At 39.0% G+C, this 23,303-nt stretch overlaps 1 protein-coding gene across 2 annotated transcripts in view; it reads left to right on the top strand.

The window, feature by feature from the left end:
- SWAP70 (switching B cell complex subunit SWAP70) overlaps window positions 1–23,303 on the top strand; it is a 79,063-nt gene that overhangs the window by 42,568 nt on the left and 13,192 nt on the right. For both annotated transcript variants that reach the window (XR_013829423.1, XM_079929045.1), the window contains exons 4-7: window positions 16,082–16,309; window positions 18,610–18,756; window positions 19,885–19,993; window positions 21,709–21,890. Coding sequence is in view for 1 of the 2 variants with exons in the window: in XM_079929045.1 (XP_079785171.1) it covers window positions 16,082–16,309; window positions 18,610–18,756; window positions 19,885–19,993; window positions 21,709–21,890 (666 nt within the window). In the remaining variant the exon portion in view is untranslated. The remainder of the gene's footprint in view (window positions 1–16,081; window positions 16,310–18,609; window positions 18,757–19,884; window positions 19,994–21,708; window positions 21,891–23,303) is intronic.

Below are 23,303 nucleotides of genomic sequence, written 5' to 3'. Positions count from 1 at the left end.
ATGATTTTATGCATATATGGAATATGAACAAACAAACAAAATAATCGAACAAACCAAACCAAACAAAAACATATAGATACAGGGAACAGAACAGTGGCTACTAGAGGGGAAGTAGGGGTGGGAAGGGTGAAAGGGATAAAGAGGGTCAACTTTTTGGAAACTAAGTTTTCGGTGGTGAGCACACTATAGTGCATGTAGAATTAGAAATACAGTGTTGTATACATGAAACTTATATAATGTTATGAACCAATGTTACCTCAATAAAAAATCTAAAATTAAAAAAAATAATTAAATCGCGACTGGGGGAAAAAATAAATGACTTAGCTCAGTGCCTGGCACGTGATATGTACTCAGTAAATGTTAGCTCCTATGACTAATATTATTGCATACATTTTTGCACACTAGTCTGCTTATTTCTGTAGGATAAATTTCCAGCAGTGGAATGCTAAGTCCTAAGAAATGCACACTTTCAGGGTATGAGATGAACGAAGCAGAATTGCCCTTCAGAAAGGCTGTACCATTTATATACCTACCAGTAGTGATTGAGGGTGCCCATTATTACCCATCCTGCCAGCATGAGTCTAGTCTGTGATTTATTTGTATGATTCATGTTTATGTTAGGAAAATCTGTTTAAAAGTTCACACTGCAATATTTTATTTCAAGTCAGCAAGGATTTATCGACTGGCAACAGTAAATGAGGCAATAAGAGGAATACAAAGTGAAAAAGATGACTTCCTGCCTTCAAGGAATATGCAGTCTGCTCAAGGAAAAGAAAAAAATCAAGTGTAATTCAAAGCAAAATAAACTACCTGTTATAAGAGAGGTGCAAATGCCATGCAAATACAGAGAAGGGAAAGATTTATTCCAGTTTGAGGGAGGTCAGGGATCAGGGAAGGCTTTTTAAGAGAGGCAGTATAATGTAGTGGTTAAAAGCAGGGTCTTAAACTTTTTCAGTAAAGGGCCAGACAGAAAATATTTGAGGTTTTGTGGGCTTCCTGGGCCATATTGTCTCTGTTATAGCTACTCAACTCTGCTGTTAATAGCGTGAAAGCAGCCACAAGACAATATGTTCCTGTGCTTTAATAAAACTTTTACTTATGGATGTTGAAATTTGAGTTTCATATAATTTTAATGGACCATGAAATATTATTACTCTTTTGATTTTACCCCTTCTAACTGCTGAAAAATGTAAAAACCGTTCTTGGAGCAAGTGTGTATAAAAACAGGCTGAGAGCCAGATTTGGCAGCTGGGGTAGATTTGACTCATGGGCTGTAATTTGGTGTTCCTTGGTTAAGAGCAGGAGTCTGGAGTCAGATTTCTTGGATTTGAATTCTGGCTTCCACACTGCTCACTAGCTGTGTGACCTTGGGAAATTTACTTCATTAGTTTTTGCTGCAGTTTCCTCAACTGTAAAATAAGGCTAATGCTAGTATCTGCCTCCTAACTGCTCTTGTGAATATCAGATGAGAAGACTGCCTGGCCCTTAGAAAGTGCTCATTGTGTTACCTATTATATTTAGTGGGAAGGTAGCATTTATGCTGGGCCTTAAAAGACGGAAGAATTTTGACTAATGGAGAAGGCAGAGGAGAAGACTTCCGGTTGGAGGGAACAGTGGGCAAGGTTATATGAGGCAGGAAAGGAAAGGCAGGGCATGTCGGAGATGAGTGAGGTATCCAGCTTGACTGGATTGCCAGTCTTTGAAACAGCTGGATTGACTGATTTAAGCCAAAAAGGGAATTTTAAAAAGGATGTTGGGTAGCTGACAGAATGGCTATGATGGCTGAAAAACCAGGTGTGGAGGCTGTGCAGTGAGGAACCACAGGGAAAATGTGTGTTGTACTTGTACCACGGAACACCTCTGGCCCTGCACACTGGGTGCTGTCCAGGAACTCAAATCTTCCTGCAAGTAACTGTTCTTGCTACCATGGAGAGTTTTCTGTGCCTATTTCTCAATCACAGTCAGGGCGTGATGCATCTAATTGTTATAACCTAGGTCACATGCCATGAGCTAGCTGCAAAGGAGGCCTGGAAAGTGTCCAATTGTGTTTTTAACTTCCATATTGGGAATTCCCCAGACATAAGAAGCGGGTTAGGTGCTGGGCAGTCAAAAAGAATGACACATGCCCTTTCTAACTAGAATGTGATGGCTGTACAGAGATAGAGACAAGTTTCAGGTCTGGGCGACTGGGAGGTAATATTGTATAGTTGTTTAAAGCATGGTCTTTCAAATCAGACTGCCTGGTTTAAATCCCTACTTGACCACTTTTTAGCTCTGTGACCGTGAACAGATTACTTAATCTCCCTGTTTGGGTTTCCCCATCTGGAAAATGGGGATCACTACTTCCTTCACTGGACTCTTGTGAGGACTGATAGTTGATGTATGTGAAGCATTTAACTTAATGTCTGGCTCCATGATAAACGCTCACTAAATTTTGTGTGTGTGTGTGTGTGTGTGTGTGTGTGTGTGTGTGTGTATGAATGAATGACAGGGTGATGAACAAATTGGGGATATGATGTATGATGATGGGTTTGGTACATTTGGCATTTTGAGTGGATCATCCTTGTGGAGCTGTCCTGTTTGAACTGAAAGAGTACATTTAGAGCTGTGAGAGGTCAGGGCTGGAGACAGAGACAGGGAAGCCATGGGAGTAGGTTAGATCAGGGAGGAAGAGACAATAGTGGGAGAAGCGAGGGCTGAAGACAAAATTTTGAGCCCATTTCTGTAGCAGGGGGAGGAAGTAGATTTGGTAAAGGAAGCAGAATTGGATAGTCTGTGAGGTTGGTGGAGAACTGGGAGAGTGTTGAGTCATGGGTGCCAAAGAAAGAAGAAGTTCTAAGAAGCAGAAAAGTAGTTCCTAGCATTAGATTCTATAGAAAAATTAGAGGGTAATGAGTGAGAAGTTGCCCTTGGATTTAACAATTAGGTGGTCATTGGTAAGCAAGGAGAAGGCAGTTTCACTGTAGCGGTGGGGACAGTTTCTTAGTGCTTAATAATAATAATAATGTAATTGTGCACATATGTGAAAGGGGAAGTAAAAAATAAAACATGCTGAGCTTCCCTGGTGGCGCAGTGGTTGAGAGACCGCCTGCTGATGCAGGGGACACGGGTTCGTGCCCCGGTCCGGGAAGATCCCACATGCCGCGGAGCGGCTAGGCCCGTGAGCCATGGCTGCTGAGCCTGCGTGTCCGGAGCCTGTGCTCTGCGACGGGAGAGGCCACAACAGTGAGAGGCCCACGTACCGCCAAAAAAAATAAAAATAAAAATAAAAAAATAAAACATGCTATGGAATTTTTGTCCACAAAAATTCTTTTAATACAGAAACATATAGAAGGGAATAGAATGTTGATAGATGTAGAAAAAGATATGCTAATGGTATTTTTAAAACCTAGCTGCTGCTTAGGGAGAGTGGGAGGGAGACGCAAGAGGGAGGGAATATGGGATTATATGTATACATATAGCTGATTCCCTTTGTTATACAGCAGAAACTAGCACAACATTGTAAAGCAATTATATTCCAATAAAGATGTTAAAAAAAACTATATTACAACAGTGACTATAAGGAAATCTTTCAAAAAAAACCTAGCTGCTGCTTGGAAGAATTGTGCTAATAAATCTCCAGTATTGTCTTTTAAGACATTTTGTAGTTATACTTAGTGTTGTAAATTTATTTGCGTTTTCTTTAGAACTGGAGATGGGGTGGGTCTCTTACCCGTGATCTTTTGATCTCTAAAATATCCACAGTGGACTTGAAAGTGGCTTTGTCCTGATTTCAGAATTAGAAATTAGTTTGTAAGGAGACTTAACCATATTCCTCAAAGCAGCTCTTACTTGATGTGGAGGACTTGTCATTAGTAGATTATCACTGAGTCACAGGCTGTGGAGGGAGCCAGTCAGCATCAGCTTCCTGACTACTCTGCCTATGACACTCAAAAGATTTATGCTCGGGGGCTTCCCTGGTGGCACAGTGGTTGAGAGTCCGCCTGATGATGCAGGGGACACGGGTTCGTGCCCCGGTCCAGGAGGATGGGCCCGTGAGCCATGGCCGCTGAGCCTGCGCATCCGGAGCCTGTGCTCCGCAGCGGGAGAGGCCACAACAGGGAGAGGCCTGCGTACCGGAAAAAAAAAAAAAAGATTTATGCTCGGGACTTCCCTGGTGGCTCAGTGGTTAAGAATCCGCCTACCAAGGCAGGGGGCACGGGTTCGAGCCCTGGTGTGGGAAGATCCCACATGCCGCGGAGCAACCAAGCCCATGCGCCACGACTACTGAGCCTGCGCTCTAGAGCCCACATGCCACAACTACTGAAGCCCGCGCACCTAGAGCCCGTGCGCCACAACAAGAGAAGCCACCGCAATGAGAAGTCCGTGCACCGCAACGAAGAGTAGCCCCCGCTTGCCGCAACTAAAGAAAGCCTGCACACAGCAACGAAAACCCAACGCAGCCAAAAATAAATAAATTTATTTTAAAAAAAAAGATTTCTGACCTAGGTGGCCCGAAAAACTGGGACCTACGTAAGACTTGATGTGGGCCATGACTTTATTTATATGCACCCAGAGCCCAGCCAAGACTTCACTGCTTGCTTGCCTTCCTCTTTGCAGGCTGACAGGAATGTCTTCGTCCTCTCCTAAACAAGTTAATCTTATTCGAGAAGGGAATGGCCTCTTTTTGACTTGTCAGGATAGTCAAGTGGCATACCTTGTCATGTCATTGTTTGGACTTAACTCTGTTGTTTTGATGTCCTTAGCTCCCTCAGCATTCTTCTGATTAGAAGTAGAAATAGAGTTAGTTTTACAGATTATTCCTCTGTGGCCAGGAGTACTTGTTGGGGGAAAGAAGGGATCATTAAAACAGATTTACGTGGAACTGCTTTGTCTGGCTGCTGAACCGGCCTCCTAAGGTTTAAAATATGGCCTTGTATTTACTGAGCTCCTAGCACATCTCCTGGCCTTTGCCAAGCACTGCAAATTCAAGGTTGCACAGTTTATGAGAAACTGTAGAGTCATTTCTTAAGGTGCCCACTCTCTGTTAGATTTTGTTTTCTTCCTAAGTACTTTAATAGTGTTAAAAAAAACTATATTTTGAATGAGTTTTAGACTTACAGATTTTAATAAAATTAAGTATGAAAATGTACATTTAAGAATAAATTTTGAAGTATAATGTCTTAATTTGTCATGAATGAGTTTGATTTGTATTATTACAAACAGTTTTTAGGCTTTATAAATTTAAAGTAATTTTTATGTTTCCAATAAGTCATTTACCATAATGATGGTTTGCATTTTAAGTCCAAAATATTTTTAAGTTAAGATTTAATTCTCCAGCTTCGATTAATACTATATGAGATATAAGTAACAGTGGTAGTGACATGAATAACATAAGTGGGGTAAGTTTGCTTTTGACTCAGTTTCCCATCACCCAGAATATCAATCAATATCAAGAATATTGAATAAATTAAGTGAAAGTGACTTAGTACCAAAAGTCAAGAAATTGCATGTCCCCATTTGAGATGGTTCTATAATTTTTGTCAAATGATATTCCTGGAAATGTGTGTCTGTAAAGTATAGTTTTTACATTAGTATTCATTTCCCACAGAGCCAAAAACAAAACAGGATGTTTGTCTGTTGCTTATTTGGAAGAATTGCCTTCTTGCAATTAAATATTAAACCTGAAATAGTTTTAAGAGATCCTTTATTAAGAAATAAAATCTGAATTGTTATTAAGTTAATAAAGACCCACTTCAATGATTACAGTGAAACAACTTCTAACAAATAAACTTTGGAGCCAGAGGCCTCAAAAATCACATGCAGCTTGAAAGTTTATTCTTTGTTATTTTTGGTGCAACTTGCCTTGGGAGGAGGAAGTAAGCTGCTTCCTGAAACTGAATGAGCTCTTAGAATTGGTGCAGTCCACTCAGACTAACACAGCAGCACATGATTTATTACTTAGTATCATCGAATAGTTACTGAGAATGGGAATGTTTGTCTCTCCTTGGCCCAATATAATGAACTAAGAGGTCCTTAAGTTATTTGGTTATAAGTATATGACTGTGTTGAAAGCCAACAGGAAATGAATCTAGATTAGTTGCCTGGAACAGTCACTGGGAATGCAGAGCAGATGCTGAGTGCTGATGACAAACTCTGGAGGGTTGGGGGAGGGCAACTTCAGAAAGGTTCAGGATGAATCTGGGAAGCTGTTTCTAGAGCTGAGTTTGCTGCTAACAGGAAACAATGTTAAAGACATTCCAATATACATGAGGAATTGAAGCTCAGAGTGTGAGGGGCACCAGTTCATTCACAGTGGTAGGTGAGGAAAAGCTAAGGCTGTTTCTTGACTTGTCATGCCCACTTTTTGTTATCCTGTCCATGCATGTGGCCACACCCATGGCCTCACTACTAAAACTTCTAGCAGTGCCTGTACAACCTTTATCCCAAGTTGTGATCAGGCAGCATGGGCCCTCTTTTTGCTGCCTTAGGGAGATTGAATTTCTGTGCATGATAACACCTCTAAGTTATTTTACTTTGGTCAATTATTTATATAATTGACTTTTTCTCTCTTGTGTCTTATTGCCTTTAAGCTTTTTTCCTTCTACTCTTTTCTGTCCTGTTCTCTCCTTCCCTTTTCCCTTTCTTTTCTTCTTAATAATTTTCTTTTTCTCTTTTCCACTGCCTGTCCCTATTACTTCTGTTTAAAAGCCAAGAAAATAATATCTGATAAGCTAAAGAGCAGATGTTACATCTTCAGCAAGAGAAAGGAAAGACCTAAGTGTGTTTTTCTCCAGCAAGTAAACATTTGTTGAATACCTACTGTATGCTAGATTTAGGGTATTAGATAATCTGCATACAAGAGGAGCTTATAATATCTCATCAAATTACAATAGAACTCTTGATATTTTTTGACCTTGTGATATTTTGCAAATGTATATTTCTTTGCAAACATGTTTTTCCTATTGTTGGCATTCTTTTTCTGTTAAAGTATGTTATTTCACAAACGACATTATAATCAAATTGTTGGAAGTGCAAAGAAGAGAAAGAAAAAATTAATTCACAATCCTATCTGTAACAAATTAGGCTCTAATATTTTGCTCTAGTATTTTTCAAAATATTTATATAAACTTTGTGCAGTGGAGATCATGGGTAAATTTAATTTTGCATTCTTCCTCACTTAATATTATTTCATAAATGCTTTCTTAAATGTAATTTTATTTTTTCTGTTTTTTAAAAATTTAATTTAATTAATTGATTTTTTATACAACAGGTTCTTATTAGTTATCTATTTTATACATATTAGTGTATACATGTCAATCCCAATCTCCCAGTTGATCCCCCACCCCCACCCCCCGCACTTTCCCCCTTTGGTGTCCATACGTTTGTTCTCTACATCTGTGTTTCTGCTTCTGCCTTGCAAACTGGTTCATCTGTACCATTTTTCTAGATTCCACATATATGCGTTAATATACGATATTTGTTTTTCTCTTTCTGACTTATTTCTCTCTGTAGGACAGTCTCTAGGTCCATCCATGTCTCTACAAATGACCCAATTTCGTTCCTTTTTATGGCTAAGTAATATTCCATTGTATATATGTACCACATCTTCTTTACCCATTTGTCTGTCAGTGGGCATTTAGGATGCTTCCATGACCTGGCTATTGTAAATAGTGCTGCAATGAACATTGGGGTGCATGTGTCTTTTTTGTTTGTTTATTGAAACAGAAAGTCACAAAAATTATAATCATCCTCATCAGTTCACTCAGCCCCATGTAATTAATTTTTTTTCATCTTGATCTTTTGTTAGCACTTTTATGAATTCATCAGTTTTCCATTAGAGTTCTGAAAATGCTTATTCATTCAGTTCAGCAGTATAGTCAGTTACCAGAAACCTGTACTTCTTGGAGTCTTTTCAGTGAATTCCTTGAAGAGGAAACCCTTTTGTAGGAACATATTTGCAAAAGCATCAGAGTACACCCAGAACTGTCTGTAAATGACAAAAGATTTAAAAATGACCACGGTTAAAGATTTGATGAAAGTTCATAATGATACAATTGACAAGGAAATTTAGTTATTTCTGAGATATACATTTTAAAGTAATAACTAGAATTATGACTTATAACATTATACCAGAACATATAAGATTTTTAGAAATTTCGTGTAATGTCTGAAACATTTATATTAACATATTTCCATACAAATAACCCAAAGGAAGTTTAGTATTAGTTGTTTTGTTTGTTTGTTTTTTTATACTGCAGGTTCTTATTAGTCATCAACTTTATACACATTTGTGTATACATGTCAATCCCAATCGCCCAATTCAGCACACCACCATTCCCACCCCACCGCGGTTTTCCCCCCTTGGTGTCCATACGTCCGCTCTTTACATCTGTGTCTCAACTTCTGCCCTGCAAACTGGCTCATCTGTACCATTTTTCTAGGTTTCACATACATGCGTTAATATACGATATTTGTTTTTCTCTTTCTGACTTACTTCACTCTGTATGACAGTCTCTAGATCGTCCACGTCTCAACAAATGACTCAATTTCGTTCCTTTTTATGGCTGAGTAATATTCCATTGTATATATGTGCCACATCTTCTTTATCCATTTGTCTGTTGATAGGCATTTAGGTTGCTTCCATGACCTGGCTATTGTAAATAGTGCTGCAGTGAACATTGGGGTGCATGTGTCTTTTTAAATTTTGGTTTTCTCTGGGTATATACCCAGTAGTGGGATTGCTGGATCATATGGTAATTCTATTTTTAGTTTGTTAAGGAACCTCCATACTGTTCTCCATAGTGGCTGTATCATTTTACATTCCCAAAAACAGTTCAAGAGGGTTCCCTTTTCTCCGCACCCTCTCCAGCATTTGTTGTTTGTAGATTTTCTGATGATGCCTATTCTAAGTGGTGTGAGGTGATACCTCATTGTAGTTTTGATTTGCATTTCTCTAATAATTAGTGATGTTGAGCAGCTTTTCTGCCAATTTTTGTGTTGGGTTGTTTGTTTCTTTAATATTGAGCTGCATGAGCTGTTTATATATTTTGGAGATTAATCCTTTGTCTGTTGATTTGTTTGCAAATATTTTCTCCCATTCTGAGGGTTGTCTTTTCATCTTGTTTATGGTTTCCTTTGCTGTGCAAAAGCTTTTAAGTTTCATTAGGTCCCATTTGTTTAATTTTGTTTTTATTTCCATTACTCTAGGAGGTGGATCAAAAAAGATCTTGCTGGGATTTATGTCAAAGAGTGTTCTTCCTGTGTTATCCTCTAAGAGTTTTATAGTGTCCAGTCTTACATTTAGGTCTTTAATCCATTTTGAGTTTATTTTTGTGTATGGTGTTAGGGAATGTTCTAATTTCATTCTTTTACATATAGCTGTACAGTTTTCCCAGCACCACTTATTGAAGAGACTGTCTTTTCTCCATTGTATATCCTTGTCTCCTTTGTCATAGATTAGTTGACCATAGGTGCATGGGTTTATCTCTGGGCTTTCTATCCTGTTCCATTGATCTATATTTTTGTTTTTGTGCCAGTACCATATTGTCTCAATTACTGTAGGTTTGTAGTATAGTCTGAAGTCAGGGAGTCTGATTCTTCCAGCTCCTTTTTTTTCCCCTCAAGATTGCTTTGGGTATTCGGGGTCTTTTGTGTCTCCATAAAAATTTTAAGATTTTTTTTGTTCTAGTTCTGTAAAAAATGCCATTGGTAATTTGATAGGGATTGCATTGAATCTGTAGATTGCTTTGGGTAGTATAGTCATTTTCACAATATTGATTCTTCCAGTCCAAGGACATGGTATATCTCTCCATCTGTTTGTGTTATCTTTGATTTCTTTCATCAATGTCTTATAGTTCTGAGTACAGGTCTTTTACCTCCTTAGGTAGGTTTATTCCTAGGTATTTTATTCTTTTTGTTGCAATGGTGAATGGGATTGTTTTCTTAATTTCTATTTCTGATCTTTCCTTGTAAGTGTATAGGAATGCAAGAGATATCTGTGCATTAATTTTGTATCCTGCAACTTTACCAAATTCATTGATTAGCTCTAGAAGTTTTCTGGTGGCATTTTTAGGATTCTCTATGTATAGTATCATGTCATCTGCACACAGTGACAGTTTTACTTCTTCTTTTCCAATTTGTATTCCTTTATTTCTTTTTCTTCTCTGATTGCTGTGGCTAGGACTTCCAACACTATGTTGAATAATAGTGGTGGGAGTGGACATCCTTGTCTTGTTCCTGATCTTAGAGGAAATGCTTTCAGTTTTTCACCATTGAGAATGATGTTTGCTGTGGGTTTGTCATATATGGCCTTTATTATGTTGAGGTAGGTTCTCTCTATGCCCACTTTCTGCAGAGTTTTTATCATAAATGGGTGTTGAATTTTGTCAAAAGGTTTTTCTGCATCTATTGAGATGATCATATGGTTTTTATTCTGCAATTTGTTAATATGGTGTATCACATTGATTGACTTGCGTATATTGAAGAATCCTTGCATCCCTGAGGTAAATCCCACTTGATCGTGGTGTATTATCCTTTTAATGTGCTGTTGGATTCTGTTTGCTAGTATTTTGTTGAGGATTTTTGCATCGATATTCATCAGTGATATTGGTCTGTAATTTTCTTTTTTGGTAGTATCTCTGTCTGGTTTTGGTATCAGGGTGATGGTCGCCTCATAGAATGAGTTTGGGAGTATTCCTTCCTCTGCAATTTTTTGGAAGAGTTTGAGAAGGATGGGTGTTAGCTCTTCTCTAAATGTCTGATAGAATTCACCTGTGAAGCCATCTGGTCCTGGATTTTTGTTTGTTGGAAGATTTTTAATCACAGTTTCGATTTCATTACTTGTGATTGGTCTGTTCATATATTCTGTTTTTTCCTGGTTCAGTCTTGGAAGGTTATACCTTTCTAAGAATTTGTCCATTTCTTCCAGGTTGTCCATTTTATTGGCATAGAGTTGCTTGTAGTAGTCTCTTAGGATGCTTTGTATTTCTGCGGTGTCTGTTGTAACTTCTCTTTTTTCATTTCTAATTTTATTGATTTGTGTCTTCTCCCTCTTTTTCTTGATGAGTCTAATGGTTTATCAATTTTGTTTATCTTCTCAAAGAACCAACTTTTAGTTTTTTTTTTTCAGCTTTTAGTTTTATTGATCTTTGCTATTGTTTCTTTGTTTCTATTTCATTTATTTCTGCTCTGTTCTTTATGGTTTCTTTCCTTCTACTAACTTCGGGTTTTGTTTGTTCTTCTTTCTCTAGTTCCTTTAGGTGTAAGGTTAGGTTGTTTATTTGAGATTTTTCTTGTTTCTTGCGGTAGAATTGTATTGCTGTAAACTACCCTCTTTGAACTGCTTTTGCTGCATCCCATAGGTTTTGGATCATCGTGTTTTTGTTGTCATTTGTCTCTAGGTATTTTTTGATTTCCTCTTTGATTTCTTCAGTGATCTCTTGGTTATTTAGTAACTTATTGTTTAGCCTCCATGTGTTTGTATTTTTTACGTTTTTTTCCCCTGTAATTGATTTCTCATTGTTGTCAGAGAAGATGCTTGATATGATTTCAGTTTTCTTAAATTTACCGAGGCTTGATTTGTGACCCAAGATGTGATCTATCCTGGAGAATGTTCCGTGTGCAGTTGAGAAGAAAGTGTAATATGCTGTTTTTGGATGGAATGTCCTATAAATATCAATGAAATCTATCTGGTCTCTTGTGTCATTTAAAGCTTGTGTTTCCTTGTTAATTTTCTGTCTGGATGATCTGCCCATTAGTGTAAGTGTGGTGTTAAAGTCCCCTAGTATTATTGTGTTACTGTCGATTTCCTCTTTTATAGCTGTTAGCATTTGCCTTATGTATTGAGGTCCTCCTATCTTGGGTGCATTTATATTTATAGTTGTTATATTTTCTTCTTGGATTGATCCCTTGATCATTATGTGTGTCCTGCCTTGTCTCTTGTCCATTCTTTACTTTAAAATCTATTTTATCTGATGTGAGTATTGCTACTCCAGTTTTCTTTTGATTTCCATTTGCATGGAATATCTTTTTCCATCACCTCACTCTCAGTCTGTATGTGTCCCTAGGTCTGAAGTGGGTCTCTTGTAGACAGCATATATATGGGTCTTCTTTTTGTATCCATTCAGCGAGCCTGTGTCTTTTGGGTGGAACATTTAATCCATTCACATTTAAGGTAATTATTGATATGTATGTTTCTGTTACCTTTCTTAATTGTTTTGGGGTGTTTCTTTGTAGGTACTTTTCTTCTCTTGTGTTTCCCACTTAGAGAAGTTCCTTTAGCATTCTCTGTAGAGCTGGTTTGGTGGTGCTGAATTCTCTTAGCTTTTTCTTGTCTGTAAAGCTTTTGATTTCTCCATCACATCTGAATGAGATCCTTGCTGGGTAGAGTAATCTTGGTTGTAGCATCTTCCTTTTCATCACTTTAAATATATTGTGCCCCCCCCACTTCTGGCCTGTAGAGTTTCTGCGGGAAATCAGCTGTTACCCTTATGGGAGTTCCCTTGTATTTTATTTGTTGTTTTTCCCTTGTTGCTTTTAATAATTTTTCTGTGTCTTTTAATTTTTCTCAGTTTGATTACTGTGTGTCTTGGCATCTTTCTCCTTGGGTTTATCCTGCCTGGGACTCTCTGTGCTTCCTGGACTTGGGTGGCTATTTCCTGTCCCATGTTAGGGAAATTTTCGACTATAATCTCTTCAGATATTTTCTCGGGTCCTTTCTCTCTTTTTTCTCCTTCTGGGGCCCCTATAACGCGAATGTTTGTGCATTTAATGTTGTCCCGGAGGTCTCTTAGATTGTCTTCATTTATTTTTTTCTGTTTCACGGCAGTGAATTCCACCATTCTGTCTTCCAAGTCACTTATCCGTTCTTCTGCCTTAGTTATTCTGCTATTGATTCCTTCTAGTGTATTTTTCTTTTCAGTTCTTGTATTGTTCATCTCTGTGTGTTTGTTCTTTAATTCTTCTAGGTCTTCGTTAAACATTTCTTGCACCTTCTCGGTCTTTGCCTCCATTCTTTTTCCGATGTCCTGGATCATCTACACTATCATTATTCTAAATTCTTTTTCTGGAAGGTTGCCTATCTCCACTTCGTTTAGTTGTTTTTCTGGGATTTTGTCTTGTTCCTTCATCTGGTGCATAGTCCTCTGCCTTTTCATTTTGTCTTTCTGTGAATGTGGTTTTCACTGCACGGGCTGCAGGACTGTAGTTCTTCTTGCTTCTGCTGTCTGCCCCCTGGTGGATGAGGCTATCTAAGAGGCTTGTGCAAGCTTCCTGATGGGAGGGACTGGTGGTGGGTAGAGCTGGGAGTTGCTCTGGTGGGCAGAGCTCTGTAAAACTTTAATGTGCTTGTCTGCTGATGGGTAGGGCTGGGTTCCCTCCCTGTTGGTTGTTTGGTCTGAGGTGACCCAGCACTGGAGGTTACAGGCTCTTTGGTGGGGCTAATGGCACACTCTGGGAGGGCTCACGCCAAGGAGTACTTCCCAGAATTTCTGCTGCCAGTGTCCTTGTCCTCACAGTGAGACACAGCAACCTCCTGCCTCTGCAGGAGACCCTCCAACACTAGCAGGTAGGTCTGGCTCCATCTCCTGTGCGGTCACTGCTCCTTCCCCTGGGTCCTGATGTGCACACTACTTTGTGTGTGCCCTCCAAGAGTGGAGTCTCTGTTTCCCCCAGTCCTGTCAAAGTCCTTCAGTCAAATCCCACTAGCCTTCAAAGTCTGATTATCTGCGAATTCCTCCTCCTGTTGCCAAACCCCCAGGTTGGGAAGCCTGACATGGGGCTCAGGACCTTCAATCCAGTGTGTGGACTTCTGTGGTGTAATTGTTCTCCAGTTTGTGAGTCACCCACCCAGCTGTTATGGGGTTTGATTTTACTGTGATTGTCCCTCCTACCATCTCATTGCAGCTTCTCCTTTGTCTTTGGATGTGGGTTATCTTTGTTGGTGAGTTCCGGTGTCTTCCTGTCAATGATTGTTCAGCAGTTAGTTGTGATTCCAGTGTGCTCGCAACAAGGAGTGAGTGCACATCCTTTTATTCTGCCATCTTGAACCAGTCTGCCTTAAATGTAATGTTAAATGGTTGAATAATATTCTACTCAGTGCAGAAGGAAGAAACATTGATGGAGTACATACTGTGCCAGACATTGTGCACAGTGTTCTATTTTTGTCCCATTTTATCCCCATAGTAGTTCTGTATGATGGGTGTTATTATACCCATTTCATAGATGAGAAAAATTGAGACCTAGCTTAGTTTACTTCCATTTCATTAATTGACCTCTACTACATTCTATGTATGATTCTGAGTTCTGGAGATTCAAAGATGAGTGGGACATTGTCCCTCCTGTAAGGATTTCAGAAAATCTACAGGGGGCAGCGTATGAGTATAGAGATAGTTTCAATACAGTATGCTGAGTGCGGTGACACAGAAGAGGAACACCTGACCTAGGTCAGAGCAGTTTTACCAGAGCAGTGCTTCTCAAACTTTAATGTGCATATGGAAGTACTGGGGGTTCTTGTTAAAATGCAGATTCTGATTTTGGGGTCTTCGGTGCGGTATGAGATTCTTCATTTCCAACAGGCTTCCAGGTGATGCTGATGCTGCTGGTCCACATTTTGGACTATTCTGAGTGGGAATATTATAGACAATGTAGGATTTGAACAGATACCAGTTAGCTGGGTAGAGAAATGGGGAAAGGTAATCTAGATAGGACAGCATGGGGCAAGGCATAGAAGCATAAAAAAATGTGTTAAATGGGTAGACTACTTACAATCTATAGCAGGTGTTGGCAAACTACAGCTTGCTGGGTGAATTCAGCCCACATAGCCTGTTTTTATATAGCCCATGTGCTAAGATAATTTTCACGTTTTTAAAGGGTTGTTAAAAAATACCAAAAAAACAAAAAAAAACCCGAACAAAGAAGACCATATACCAGAGATGTAGAAAGTCTTAAATGTTTACAAGCTAGCCCTTTACAGAACATGCTTGCGATCTGTGTTGATGGTGGTTATTGGTGGAGTGTAAAATCTGCAGTAGGGCATGGCAGGAAATATGTTAGAGACAGTAGGCAGGGGTGATCACAGGGGACACAGAGGAGCTTGGCCTTTATCTTTGAGGTGATAGGGAGCTAGGCAGAGTTTAAAGAAGGGAGGTGAGAACAGTAGGATTTTGTCACTGATTTGATGTAAGGGAGTGGGGAAAAGGGTCCTGACATGGGTGAATGGTGGTGTTCCCAACTGAAATCCATAATTGGAGGAGAAGCCATTTGAAAGGTAGAGGTGGTTCATTCATTTTTGCACATGTTGAGTTTGAGAGAGCACTGTAGGATACCCAGGCTTTCCAGCAGATAAGAGAGATCAATTCTCATTCAGTATTACTGCATCACTGTTTTGTTTAACTGTTACTATTTCATTTACACTTTTAAAGTACTTTCATGTAACGTGTACCTCCATACTCATTCATCTGAAAAAAACAGGTTGTTGAACAGCAGGTGTCTTGTAATCCCTTTCATGCAATGTGATGTGTGTGTGTGTAGAGCTGTCTGGAAGGATGCGTGCAGTATTTTCTACTGTTTTTCTATACAAAGCTATGTGTTTCGGGATTTAATAGACTTTTCTGGCCCAGGCTAGGAATTCACCGTTGTTTACAACATTGTCAGCATTCTAATGAGAAGCAGCAGCATTAATTTCAAATAATTGGCTTATGTGGAAAATTAATAAATTGGTGACTAAGTTGTACGTACTTTGAGATGCTTATTGTTCAGTAAAATTAATATTCTGATATATTGAAATCCAAGAGTAATCAGATCACATCAATTAGTTTGTGTATGATAGTATGTGTGCAGTTTGCTTTAGTTCTGTATGCAAATATACTATACTCTTAAAGATTCCAGTTTTTGATTACTTATTCTAGTTTCATATAGAATAAATGGCATTTTATCCATACCCTTCTCCCTGGTAGTATCATGATTCTTGAAAGATACACTTTTGGCACTATAAAAGAATATTTCCGAAATTGACCTTTCAGTGTAAGTAACACAGGCACATACCTAAGTTTAAAAGTTATTTTTTTGCTATGAAATAATGTTTTAAAAATTCTTTATATAGATTGAATACCTGCTTAAGAAACTTACAGAAGCTATGGGAGGAGGTTGGCAACAAGAACAATTTGAAAATTATAAAATCAACTTTGATGACAGTAAAGATGGCCTTTCCGTGTGGGAACTGATTGAGCTTATTGGAAATGGACAGTTTAGCAAAGGCATGGATCGGCAGACAGTGTCCATGGCAATTAACGAGGTCTTTAATGAGCTTATATTAGATGTGCTGAAACAGGTAAGAGTCCTATAACACTGCTTCTCCTTACCTTTAGAATTTGACATGTTTGAAATAAAACAAATTTGCATTACAAAGATGAGTCTAAGTCACTTATACTTTTACACTGATTGAGAACAGGAATAAAGTTTCTTATTTTCCCAGTCTTGTGTTAGGCTTTCATTGTAAAGAATTATAGTTAAGCATTGGGAAATTACTATTTTGAAATAACTGTTTAAATGATCACATTTCTAAACATTTTTAAAGTACTTTTATGTCACGTGTACATCCATACTTATTCATCTGAAAGATCCCATGGCATATTGTTCAGTGAAAAATAGTTTGTTGAACAGTAGGTGTCTTGTCATCCCTTTCATGCAATGTGATTTGTGTTTGTAGAGCTGTCTGGAAGGATGAGTGCCAAGATGTTGATTGCCGCTGGATTGTGGGATTTCTGTGAATTTTATTTTATTCTTTGTTCTTTTCTTATTATTGGACTTACTATTATATATGTTTACACATGTTGATCTCTCTTTATATATATGATATATATTATTTTTATAAAATCATAAAAATATTCTTTCTTTTGGGAAAAAATACCTTTATATAGTAAAGTTGTGTTTATCATATTAGATGATAAAGTTTGTTTTCTCAGCACCTGCATAGCATCTGATATACGTATGGAGGCTTAATGCTTATTAAGTAGAATTTATATATTTTTAGTGGATTAGATTAGATTTCCTACCTTATTACATTGAATAATAGCTCTGATTTGGGATTTCCTTACTTTGGTCCTTTCTTTGCTCTGTTAGGTGATATTGCTTTTGCTCTTTTCTCCAAATGGAGCCCATCAAAAAAATTAATTGAGGCTTAATTTGTGTAAGTTTTTGGTGCTGCAAAGAGTTATGAGACATGGTCTCTGTCTGAAGAGGATTTCCAGACGGATTAGGATGGCAGAATATAGAACTACAGATGAATTGCAGTATGAGATAGCTTTGGCTTAAATGTTCAAGGATTAGCAAACTGAACAAGTAATATGATTAGAACTTAGTGTAATAATCGAATGATACAGCCAAGATATTATCATATATTTAACAATGTGTATAGTCTACCATAAGCTATCAGCACCTATAGATTTACTATTTAAAATGTGAGTTAGGGCTTCCCTGGTGGCGCAGTGGTTGAGAGTCCGCCCGCCGATGCAGGGGACACGGGTTCGTGCCCCAGTCCGGGAGGATCCCACATGCCGCGGAGCGGCTGGGCCCGTGAGCCATGGCCGCTGAGCCTGCGCGTCCGGAGCCTGTGCTCCACAACGGGAGAGGCCACAACAGTGAGAAGCCCGCGTAGCACAAAAAAAAAAAAAAAAAAAAAAAAGTGAGTTATTCTTGAATAGTACTGAAGGGTTTTGGCCTATAATAAATGTGTACTTTTGCTGAAGTAAAATTTTTAATCATACACCTTTGATGCTGATGTATGGGAAGGAAGCACAGGGCTAGTAAGTGTGAGCATAGAAGCTATACTTAGAAGCCAGTAGCCTAACTACTGGTCCAGTTCTTTTTCTGCTCCTTTGGAGCAGAGTCATCCTCCAGAATTGTGAGGTCAGGCAGAGAGGTACTTTGGTGCCAGAGTGGGACTGGCTGAGAAGATATGCTTGGCCAAGTTGACTGATAAGTTTTAGCATTTTCATTGATGGAGGTCTAGATTTACTGAGAATCACTGTGAGGTCTAGGTCTAGATTTACTGAGAATCTCAGATCACTGTGTGTGTGCATGTGTTTGTTTTCTATTTTAAAGGGAACAGATAGAATAGTATAATGAACTCTCGTATACCCATCACCCAGCCCCAGGAACCACTGATACCTGGTTAATCCTCCCCGCCTACTTTGAGCTCTCCTGTCTTATCTTGACACAAATCCAGACATTTCATTTTATCTATAAATATTTCAGTAGGCATCCCTAAAAGATAAGGTATTAAAAAAAGAAACCCCACAATGCTGTTAACATCAGGGGGTCTTGCAGTCTCTTATCTGCATATAGCTTTTGGCGAGGTTGGGGGTTTGGGTGGGGGGAGGAGATGTCTCTGAGTGTCTAAAATTCTATGTAAACTTTTATCTGCACATGCTTGCATGAATTTGACTGGGTATAGTGCCCTGCCTTTGTAGCTCTTCAAAGGGTTCATGATCCACAAAGGGCAAGAACCTTTGATATTCATGTATTCAAGGCCACACATCAGATAATGGAGTAGGCAAGAATGTCAAGGAAGAGGTATCAGCTCTTATAAATAAAAGGACAGGAGTTTATATCAGATTTAATCTTTCATAGGGTTACATGATGAAAAAAGGCCATAGACGGAAAAACTGGACTGAACGCTGGTTTGTACTAAAACCCAACATAATTTCTTACTATGTGAGTGAGGATCTGAAAGATAAGAAAGGAGACATTCTCTTGGATGAGAACTGCTGTGTGGAGGTAAGAGTCAACAGTTACCTCTTTCCAGTGCTGCCCCCTGCTGTTCAAGTAGTGTATCTTCTTCTAGACTCCAGAGCCTTAAAAATAATCTTAAAATTTACATTTCCAAAATAATACAGGCATACAGTAGCCATAGTTTCTGAACCAAAAAATTAGATACCTGACAAAATTTTTTTCTAATGTGAGTTAATTTTCTTATACTCGAGAATAAAATATAGGGATTAAATCTCATTTGTACATTGAAGGGATCATTTCTTGAATAAAATGGAGTCATAAATAAGAAAATAAAGCAAAAAAAAAAATTTAGTAAGAAAGTGTTTGAAATCATGAATATATCAGAATACCTGGGCCATTTTGAGTGTAATAGATAAACCAAAAGAAGATGTGAGCATTGCCTTGGAATACTTAGGGTGACTCTCAGAATACTTTAGTCACAGCTGCTAATTCGGTTAAAGAAGTGAAGTCCTCAAGAACATAAAGTTTTGAGTTTTTAATTTATAGCTGAACTATTGCCACATCTGTATTTATTGAAGAACATTTAAAATACCTAAGATCTCACTCATAAATGATAATGTGTTTTGATGGTTGAAATGGTATGTATTAATGTCTTAGGGTGTGCAGTGCCCAGTAAGGGGTCTTCTTAGATTCAGGTAAACATGGAGACTCACAAGATTACCATAGGCCATACCAGTCTACTTATAAGGATATAGGACAAGAACCACAGCCTGCCAGCAACAATACCCCTGGTGCAAGGAAGGGAGAGACGCATCTGGAGGGTGTGGGAATCACCCTGGGTTAGAAGCCTCATATCCTATAGGAGTCAAGACCTATTGGAACAGTCCATGGGTATATCTTCCAGGGTTCCCTTAAGAGATGTGCTAAGGTACAAGGGTTGCTGTGCTCAGGAAAGCCCAAAGCATGGCCCATAAGGTGGTGTTGGTTCTCCCAGTCTAGGTGTAGTACACTAATCCAGGGTCATTTTTACCATAAGTACTGTTGCCTAGGGGGAAGCATTAGAAAATCAGTAATATTCATTTATAGGTACTTCTTATATAAATAATTAAGATTGAACTTAATCTAAATACTTTAAAATAAAATTTTAAAGACTAATTTTGCTTTCTGTCTTAGTCCTTGCCTGACAAAGATGGAAAGAAATGCCTTTTTCTCATAAAATGTTTTGATAAGACCTTTGAAATCAGTGCTTCAGATAAGAAGAAGAAACAAGAGTGGATTCAGGGTAAGGTAATTTTTATTACTTGTCATGATATGACTTGAGAGCTCTTTCAGCTTTGGATCTCATTAAAGATACTCGGCATTGTTTCCTCATTGTCTATAGTTATTTCTATGTGAAACAGTAGCTAGAAGAATAACAAAGTGAGAGGAGTTCCCAAAATTTTCATCAATTTCATTTGCCTGATGAATGTGTGGGAAAATTATAAACTGGACATTTTAGGTTTTTTTACTCTTACTATTTAAAGAACATGGAATTTCCCCTTTTAAGGACTATAAAGAATTTTAAAGTAGCCATTTTGAGTATTTCGTAACGTGTAAAACAAAAGAGGAATTGTGCAATAGCTTTTGAATACTTCAAGTAATTTTCAAGATCTGTTACTTTCACAAGAAATCACTAGTTTCAAATAATTATCTCAAGAATGCAAACTTCTGATTTAATAACTTTCAAACTAAAGTATTACTTCAAAATTAGTAAAGAATGAAACACTTTATGAGATTTTATTTTTAATCATGAAAGAGGATTCTGAATGTTATATTCTTGAACATAGGTAAAATTGTTTTATTGAAAATTATGGTCATTTTGATGTAGTTTAAGAGTTTGAGGCAAGTGTACCTGGGTCTGAATCCTCTCTCCTGGGCTTCTGGGGTTGAGTTAGGAATTCTCTAGCAGCTTTCTTCTTCTGTGGAATGGGGCAAATAACAGTATCGACCTCTCAGGTTGTTGTGAGGGTTCATAATTAGAAAATGAAGATATAGTTGCATATTTAAAAAATGACACATCATTGCAGAAATGTTTGTGACAGATTGCAAACAACTTAAACGTCCATTAATTGGGGAGTGGTTGAACAGATTATGGTACAGCTACACAGTGGAGAATTGTGCAGTACTGTGCAGTATGTACTGATATGGAAAGCTCTCCAAGGCTCTGAAGAGTGTGTTATGCCAACATTTGTGTCAACAGAAGATGGAGAACGTATATACATGTTTATTTCTATATGCTTAAAGTATCTCAGGAAAGATGCACAGAAACTGTTAGCATTAGTTGCTAGTGGAGTGGAGAACTCAGTACTGGGGGATAGGAGTAGGAGCGAGACTTCATCTATGTCCTTTCATGCTTTTGAGTTTGAACAATGTGAAAGTATTAGCTCTTTAAGTAATTGAAACAATCAGGAAAGAAATCAGATTTCACGTAGAAATTATATAATGCATGTAAAGGGTGTATATATAGCAAATATTCAAAAAACGGTAGCTGCTGTTATCACCTCGGGAAGGGAGTATAGAGGGAGATGGTTTCATAAGGTGTGGATGAGGGGCAGACTAAATACAGCAGGCAGCAAATCAGATACCAGGAACTTTATATCTCAGCCCTTGCTATGTCTTGTTCTTACCTGGCCTTTTGGGAAGTATAGGAAAGGGAGTTGGAAGTGTTGGGATTTCCTCAAATGTGTGTGATATTCCCAAATCAAGATCTGTTTAAGCACAGATAGGCAGTTACGGAACTTTGGAGCTGGAAGGGACTCCAGAGATCATCTCTCTCATGTTAGAGATGAGAAACCCGTGCTGTAAGAGGTTCTGTGACTTGCTCACGGTCACACCACTGCTCAGTGGCAGGATCAGAATTATCCTGGGTCTCTGGTTTTATTCCCACTATGCCATTTACATGTTAGGCTTACAAAGAATAAAGGGTATTCCCTGTTTTTTCTCCCATGCCTTTCACAGCCATCCATTCTACCATCCATCTGCTGAAGCTGGGCAGCCCCCCACCACACAAAGAAGCCCGCCAGCGTCGGAAAGAACTCCGGAAGAAGGTGCTGGCTGAGCAGGAGGAGCTGGAGCGACAGATGAAGGAGCTCCAGGTGGCAAATGAAAACAAGCAGCAGGAGCTGGAGACCGTGAGGAAGGTGGGTGTGGACGCTGGGCTGGGGGCGGGCTCTCATTTCACTGCAGAGGCCACAGCGACCTCACTTACTTGGTAGAGCTTTGGTTCTACCAAGACTAGGTTAATGCAACCGTAGAGAGATTTTTTTTGTGAACTGTGCTCGCAGGAAGTACATCTAGACCACTGAGTGAGACGCCCTGGTTTACCCAGCCCTTGAAAGTTATGAGGGTCTCAGGGTAGCAGGGACATTTCATTGACCAGAAAAGAACATTTATAAGAACAATGAGCACAGTTGAATTTTGTCAGAGAAAGATGAGACATTGTATTCCCCTAAGGATGTCAAGGTCACTTTTGGTGAACTGGACAGGATCTGTTGCTTTTTTAGGTTTTCCCCCTTAGCTCCCATCTTCACTCATGAGGATCTTGGAAGACCCTTAGTGTTAGAATTGTGGGGTTTTACTTATTGTTTGGAGCCAAAGATACAGTCTGGGTCAGCTTCCCTTTCCATCTCAGGGCTAGGAGGTCAAGTACCACAGGCTGTAAGAGATAGTTGACATTCATTGGGAAACTTTCTTCCTCAGTTGTGTATATCACAATTCTGGGTGTGGTGCTGAGTCCTCAGTGTGTGGTCATGGTCTTTATTTGGGGCGCCTTTGGGTTGATCCTTTCTGCCTTGAATCACTGAGCACCTGCTAACCACAAGCTCAAGCATCCTTTTGTGTCCTCCTATGCAGCACCTGTGCCCTGGGATGTGGCATACTTTAAGGCCCCAAATTCCTGGTGGGGTTCTCCCTTTGCAACCCCTAGAAATGCCACACTCTGTGCTGACTTCCTCTGTTTCTGAAGTTGGTTGTCTGTCTTACTGGTGTTTCCTGGTGTGTGATGAATCATTTTTCTCTTGTTGCTTTCAAGATTTTCTTTTTGTCTTTGGTTTTCCACCGTTTTACTATGATGTGTATGTCTGTATGATATGAAGTATGTGTTAAACTCTTTGTATTATCTTAGAGTTCATTGAACTTATTGGATGTGTAGGTTAGTATTTTCCATCAGATTGGGAAAGTTTTCAGTCACTATTTCTTCCAATATTTTTCCTTCTCCTTTCTCTCTTTCCTATCCTTCAGATACTCCTGTTATGTGAATGTTGGTGTACTTAATGGGTGTCTCACATTTCTCTGATGCTGTTTTCTTCTCTGTTCTTCAGATTGCATAATTTCTATGAATCTTTTTTTGTTTTGTTTTGTTTTGCTTTGCTTTTTGCGGTACGCGGGCCTCTCACTGTTGCAGCCTCTCCCGTTGTGGAGCACAGGCTCCGGACACGCAGGCCCAGCAGCCATGGCTCATGGGCCCAGCCGCTCCGCGGCTTGCGGGATCCTCCCGGACTGAGTCATGAACTTGTATCCCCTGCATCGGCAGGCGGACTCTCAACCACTGCGCC

The sequence above is a fragment of the Stenella coeruleoalba genome, assembly GCF_951394435.1.
Source record: "Stenella coeruleoalba genome assembly, chromosome: 8".
In the NCBI taxonomy this organism is placed as follows: Eukaryota; Metazoa; Chordata; class Mammalia; order Artiodactyla; family Delphinidae; genus Stenella; species Stenella coeruleoalba.
Note: the sequence above shows the minus strand (reverse complement) of the source record. Positions and strands in the feature narration are given on the sequence as shown.